At 40.2% G+C, this 7,583-nt stretch overlaps 1 protein-coding gene across 1 annotated transcript in view; it reads right to left on the minus strand.

Moving 5' to 3' along the window:
• got1l1 (glutamic-oxaloacetic transaminase 1 like 1) overlaps nt 1-425 on the minus strand; it is a 6,326-nt gene extending 5,901 nt beyond the window's left edge. Inside the window, exon 1 of the mRNA XM_010791852.1 lies at nt 420-425. Coding sequence (XP_010790154.1) covers nt 420-425 — 6 coding nt within the window. The remainder of the gene's footprint in view (nt 1-419) is intronic.
• Nucleotides 426-7,583: the final 7,158 nt, after the last annotated feature.

Genomic DNA, 7,583 nt, shown 5'->3' on the forward strand with positions numbered 1-7,583 from the left:
AAGTGCTGATTCTCTGTCTGTTACTTTAGATGAAAATAAGGAGCCCCTCCCCACGCCCCTCAGAGAGAGATTTGGTTAAAAAGAACACAATGGTGCTCTAGGAGGAGATTCAGGTGATAAGGTGTGGGGGGGGGGTTACCTTGGTTGGTGATTGGCTAATGGTTACACAAGCCAAAACATCGTTATGACATCATGAGGGGCCAACATCTGATCAGCTCATTTTCAGACAGGTTTTTATATAAATGGATCAGGACAAAAAGAGAGAGAATCTTTTTTCCTGAAACTTTCAGAATCTCTTTACACAGAGGGGACACATGTTGATGTAGAAGAGACATGAAGAAGAGGATTTTGCATAAAAGGTCACCTTTAAGACATTCAAACAAGTAATGGCAATGAACTGCATTCATCTATTCACTCACATCCATACAAAGGCAGAGGCTGCTATACAAGGTGCCACCTGCTCAGGGAAACATTCACACACTCACACACCATTGGTCATATTTGGCCCAAGGACAAGTTATAGCAATTGTAGGGTAGTGAAGTATTGGTTGTGTTTTTGTATTGGTGTGTGGGTGGTGGTCTACCGGTGACCGTGTTGGTTGTACAAGCCTGACAGCTGCAGGAAGAAAGTATCTGTGGTATCTCTCAGTGAAGCAGCCTGTCACTGAAGGAGCTGCTCAAACAACAAAGTCTCTTGCAGGGGGTTGGACATTTTGTCAAACGGGGATTCAAACAACAACAAAAATACCACAAGATGGATTCACAGGTTTCCCCTGTCAACAGGCTGTCATGGTTGAATTATACAGTGTTAAGCTGTCTGCAGGAGATAACACATCACCGATACTCGTTAGAACAATCTCTTCTGTTTTGCTAATGGTTTGAAGCTTTATTTTCTCACACTGTGCATTTGATTTGGCCTTGGGGCTAAACTCTGTCTGAATGTCTGGTCTCAGCTAACGACATACTGTGCTGATTTTAAATGATGCGGTTTTGTTTTCCAGAGCAGCAATTAAGTCTATGGCTGTCATAGAAGGTGACAGTAAATGAGTGAGTCAGTGTCAGCACGATTCTTCCGATGCAATTTATCAGAGCAAACTTCTGAGTGTCAGCTGCTTTGTGTTGCCATAAATCTCAAAATAATTGTTAACCCGAGGTCAGTCCTCAGTTATATTCACAATGTTTCTTTAGTAAGCTTTAGTACTTTTTCAGACAAAAGTACCAAGGAGAAAGTTCATCAATATTAAACAACTCATTAAAGAAGCTGACGTATTTAATACAGTTTTAACGACATTTGATGTGAATTATGGTAGCCGAGCTTGTTGACTTTTCTTTGAACAAGTTGGCACAGCTTCCGGTGATAATCGATAATAAAAAACACATAATCTGATCAGATGTTGCTGTAAATCCTACTCAGATGTCTTAATTTATATTATTTAATTTAATATTCTATTGACATGTGTATAGAATAATTTCATTGCCATTTCTACACTGTAGCTTTGAGCATATGACAATAAAACCTTGAGTCTTGAATATTTGAAATGGTGGAAAGAAAGAAACATTCGTTCAAGTGCCGTACAGCTTTTAAGGTTTTAATTGTTAGTCGATGACTGTGGCTGCGAGGTGGGGTCGTCTTTCAATCGTAAGGTTGTGGGTTCGATCCCAGTCCCTGCAGTCAGGGTGTTGATGTGTCCGTGTGCAAAATACTGAACTCCAACGCTGTGTGCATGTGTGTGTACAGTATGTTAGCTTACTGGAGCACTTACAGAGCACTTTGGAGGTTAATGATGACTTGTAGAATGTAAAGTGCTTTGAAAGGTAATGAAGACTGGATCAATATAAACACGGTCCATTTACCATCAGAAAAGTTCCAAGTTAGATATTATTAATACAAAATATAAAACAAATACATAGTGATGTATTATTTTAGGACAAAATTACATTTATTTATCACCAGAGGGTTATTCAGAAGCTTCTCATTAGTATGTCAAAGTAATGAAATTAGCTCTACCTTTACAAGCTGCAACATAAAAGGATGAACACGTCAATGCATAAACAGAACTAGTACTGTTCCCAAAAGGGCCATTCTGCATACTTTTGATCATATTTGGCCTGTAACAGTATTTTTAACATTAATGCATTTACTTAAGTTAAAGGTCTGAAAAGACTTCCAGCACTGCTTATTGCAATTTATGTAAATTAGGTAAAGGTATATGACTTTGAGACCATGCAATACAGCCCTATGCCCTAAACTTTTCCAAACCCTGTGAGGAGTTTGCACAGCCTGACAGACAGGAAAACAACCACAATGTACGCTGTGTGAGATATTTTTGTCCTAATTAGCGAGTGAGCGCACAGCAAACCCAAAAAAAATTCAGACAAATGTCAGAGACTGTAGTCATCCAAAACAGGAAACAGAAATGTTACATCAGTTGCTTGGGACTCACCACTTTACATTTCTGCTTGCTTAACCATAAAAGCTGGATTAGTGTTTTAGTGTCATGAAAGAATAAGTCCTATACTTCACATTTCTACTATTCTTCTCCCCCTGGTATAATCAATGGCCCTGTTTAGTATCTTCCTGTTCTGGTTCCTTTCCAATTAGATTTATCGAGTATGGATTGAAAGTCTTAGAGCACATTTTAATCAGAAAGTGTGAAGAGTAACTCTTTCGTGCTTGTTATGTTGCATGCTGTTTAGTCTTTATTCCACATAAAATGTCCTGGCTTTCTTCTGCCTTAACACATCTTGCTGACAGAGGACCGAGCTGAGCTTGGTTGCATGCAGGAGGAAGAGTGGGAAGAGTTAACCTCTATTGATCACAACAAAACTCCTGCAGCTTTAAATGAACGCGGAGAAGCCCAAGACACACTGAATACAACATCCACTGCAATTGCCAAATCAGGATCTCCTCATGTCCGTGTGTCTTCACACTAGGCTATTGATTCAGAATCAATTCACTAATCGCGGTCAGAGAGCCATGATTGTTTTGTCTCTGTTCTGACTTGTTTAGGAGAAACTGAAAGTCTGTTTGCACAAATGAAACACCTTTTGCAGACCTGCAGCTCTGATTGTGTGCCTCACAAAGACAGTCAAACATCACGTCACGTCCTTATCAGTCTGCCCCTCAGCCCCTTTTACAAATATTGGTGACCAAAGAAGGATGACAGTTCAAACATTAGAGCCCCTGTTGCATCTGCAGACAGCAGTGTGACCTTTCGGGCATGCATTAAAAGGGTGCAGTGACCATAATTAGAACTGAGGTTACACCAGGAAAAAACGGCATGGTTAAAAAAGTAATTTAGGAATAATTAGCTTAAAACAATGCAGAAATAAAAAAAGTTAGACCTATTTTTATTTCCTGTAGAAATAGAGTATGTGCATGTTTTTTCGTTGATTATATGCAGACTCTTGGATGCACGTCAGAAGCTCTTCAGTCAGGTTTAAAGGCAGATCTAAAAGAGAGGCACGCGCCACATCCACCTGTCGACCGCCCCACTCTGCACGGATAAGTGATTACACTGTTGACACGTGAAATACCAATAGGTTAAGAGTGCGGAACCTTAGCAACCTGCGCGAGTTGATTTGTGCAAGACGCGCGCATCTCTCCAGGCGCACGAGGCTCCGCGCTGGATCTCTCTGCGCTCATATTCTGTATATGAAAACTCAGTACGGTATGTGTGATTTAATTTTCTCTCCAATTCCACATGTGATGTTTCAGTTTATCTAGTTTTAATTGAATTAGGTCTCACTCAAATCCAGCTGGCTACAGTAGAGCTGAATGGAGAGAGATGGAGATGTTGTAAAGAAATGCGTCAGTTCTTTATCTCAAAGGGTTTTTCATATGATTGAGTTTAGGGAATTGTTATGTTTGATAGATACTTTTTATCTGAATATTGTCCGTGATTGCATTGCAGTTATACAATCTCCTTTTTAAGACTTAAAATGAAAGAGTAGACTGTTTGTCTCCAATTGTATTTCTTATGTTGGCTGCTGGAAGAAGGGATGCAGTCGGTTAGTCTACAAAACGATTACATCTGAAACGACCTATAGTAGAGTTAATGAGTTTGGAGCCAACCATGAAATCGTTACTTTGTATTTTCATGCTATTTTCATTTTCATACATTTTTTAATTAATTATAACACCTTGTTAGAAACGATATGTGTCTCTTTTAGCAGTTTCCTATTTTGGACTGGTCATCCAAACGAGATTATTAATGAATTCACCCGGAGCATAAATACCTGTATTTCATAATATACTTTTGTCTGAGAGTGATTTCAGATATTTAACTATTTGTGGAATTGTCAAATGTCAAATAATTGTAAGCATGCATGAACAATAGTTCAGACACAATTGAACAAATAATCTGCACAGAATATAATACCCTTTATCATAAAACCCTGTGTTGGTTGACAGATTAGCGTTAATTGTTTATTTACTGCAACAGTTTCATTCTTTTGATGTTTTTTTTAGTTATATCATATACTACTTCTTTGAGACATAAAGTCTCAGTAATGATTACGATCGACATCAGTTTAGGTGAAGCAGAAATCTCTCATCCAGAATTGTCACTTAATCTGATCCACACTTTTCACAGAAATCAATATTATTATCAACACCTTTAATACATCTGAATGGTAAATTAAAAACCTTTGTCCCTGCCAAATGACTCACTGAGTGAATTCGCCATCGATCTGCTCGATGTGTGTATATGCTCCCATTATCTAGCAGTCATTATGTTGCCATATGATTATTGCATTTAATCAATGTGAATTGGAACCATCAGTGCTGTTTATTGTGCACATGTAAATAAGTCCAGAGCCATGCAACAGCCTTCAGCTATTCAGTGTTTCTGCTGAAGTTAAGAAAATCTGATGAGCTAAGGGAAAGGCACCTTACTCACAGGGAAAGACAACCTGCAAGCAAACATACCTCATTTATTTAAGCCTTCATAACGCTATCAAACACACCGTAATTAGCCAAGAGAAACCCTTTCTTTGTTCTGACAAAATAAAGTTTGTCAGCACAGTTCCCTTTGAAACTACACTGGACTTAATAAAATGTCATCACAAGGACAAGTATTATAATTGGACAGAGTTCACTCTGCTCAACTGTAAAGCTCGTCTTCATTCACAAAGGATTGTAAAAAGAGGGACATTATTTAAAGGGGTCCTATCATGCAAAATACATAAATATGTGTGTGTCAGGGAACTCACAAAGTGTCAGAAAACAAAACCCTCTCTCTTTTCCTCCGTACCCAAATCTCTAAAAACGGGGGAACAACGGAGCTGATCCAGATTTGTGTCCGATATGACGTAATATCTGCAATGTGGACCCACGGCCCTATCAGAAAGTTGCTATTAGAAACAATGCCTGACCTGTTTCGGGAGTCATATGGTCTTTGTTTACATTAGTAAGTATCGCTAACACTCAGAGCTAACTATACTGGAGAGAGTATGTGTAAAAAAGCAGGAAATAAAAAAAGGAACTCACCTTGTGGCAGTGTTGTAGTAAAGTCACCAATTCACGAGTCCAACTCACTCTCCAGTCCCCACTTTTCGAGTCCGAGTCCAAGTCTAAGTCACCTAGGGAGAGTCGGAGTCGAGTCACCCAAGGAGTGTCCGAGTCGAGTCCGAGTCATCATTACCTGTGTTCGAGTCACGAGTCCAAGTCCGAGTCACCCAAGAAGAGTCCAAGTCAAGTCAGAGTCACAAGTCTTCATGTATTAATCTTAATGGATATTTGTTGAAATGTAGCTGTAGCTCCTCTACATTGCTTTTATCCTGTCATGTTATACTAATGTGTCTATTGAACTGCTGTGAAGCGAGTTTGGCTACAATTCTTGTATAAAAGGTGCTATACACATATAAAGCTTATTAACAATATTATTGTTATTATTATTTTTATTATTGTAAATTACCTTTAATATGTCTAACTATATTTAAAATGAGTTACCTTTTAGAGAAGTGATTATATTTGTATGCCAATATTTTTCTTATAGTAAAGTTTTCGTTTTACACTTTTATTTTGATAAGATCGGGACTCTTATTTTGAAAAAACTTTTACCGGAAGTCAATGGACAACGGAGCAGTGTAAACAGTAACACACATGTTTATAATGACGGATTAAGCCCATGGTTGTATAATAACAACTGGATACAGCATGGTTGGCGGGGCCTAGTTCATTCCTATGAGAGTTGCTCATTGGTGCATGAAGACAAAATGGCCCAACTTTTGAGAGAGCAAAAAGTCACGAAAGTATTCATATAATCATATAATCCGTCCTTATTGTGCATCCATGGGTAAACGTTCATACTGGGTAGTTTATTTAGTTTAAAAAAAATGATCCAACGATTTACAGACGTCTCTTTCCCAATATTAGTCAATGGGAAAAAGTATTTCCGGGCCCAGCGACTGATACGGAAGTGTAGTAGCCTACCGCCGTTTGGCCACAACGAATATTTTGAGCCGAGAGTGGGAGCTCGTGGGCGGGGCTTAAGGGGTGCATGCTCTGTGAGCGCACATACGGGTTCTTCTACTCTGGAAGCCAGGCATGACGGGTAATCTGTGACGTTTCGCTCTCTCAAAAGTTGGGCCATCATCGTCGCTTTTCACACCAAGTACTTTGCCGTACTTAGTTCCCAGCACTTAGTTCCCAGCACTTAGTACCCCCATGGAACTAAGAGCCGATCGCGTTCACACCGGAATAAATTCCCTGAGGGAAGATTACGCAAATGAAGCCGCTGACGTCACTTCTTCTTCTTCTGCTATGGGTTTACTGGCAGCCCGCAAACAACTTCACGGCGTATACTGCCACCCGGAGTCCCCGGCCGGAAGTCCCCGGAGTTGGGGACTGGCACTCCCAGCAGCTTCTACTGAAGCCTTCCGAGTAAATCGCCAGAACGCCGACACCTCCTCATCTCCACCGCTCCCATGTTTTTCGATTAGAATTTTATGATCCGAGTCCATCGGATCATCGGGCCTCCGAGTCAGAGTCCATCCGTGCGCCGAGAAATTCAGCGAGTCCGAGTCGAGTTTTGCGTTCCAATCACTACGTTGAGTGCGATCGCGACTCCGAAAATCGGTGCCCAGGACTGAGTAGGACCCCACCTGCCATCGTCCCTGCCGTTGTACTTGCCGCAAGCAGACAAAGCATTTGAAGCTCCATACTGTTTGCAGAAATACATCCTGCTGTGATGTGGGTTGGAAAGGCACTAGATGACGTTTAGTCAGAGCACGGCCCACGCAATTTAACCTGGTATCATGCCCGGTAAGAATTCTGAGCAGGCTGCCCCTCCCTCTTTCTTTTCTTTTTTCCAAACTACAAAGGACGCCAAAAATCCAGCATTTATCTAACAGGGCCTGCGGAATGGGAATATGAGGGATGTCTAAAATGCATGATCTGTTTGGTATTTTGAAAGGGTTTTATTTCGTATTTAATATCTGAGACCCATAATATTTGCTTACAAATAGGCGCAATAATATGTAGACCCTTTAAGTTCCCATTCATTCATCTTAGAGAATGTGCTTTGAAGAAGTGCTGGAAATTCATTTTCCATCAGTTATGTCACATTTCCTTGCTTGGT

Source organism: Notothenia coriiceps, unplaced genomic scaffold (assembly GCF_000735185.1).
Source record: "Notothenia coriiceps isolate Sejong01 unplaced genomic scaffold, NC01 NC01_scaffold00035942, whole genome shotgun sequence".
Classification (NCBI taxonomy): Eukaryota; Metazoa; Chordata; class Actinopteri; order Perciformes; family Nototheniidae; genus Notothenia; species Notothenia coriiceps.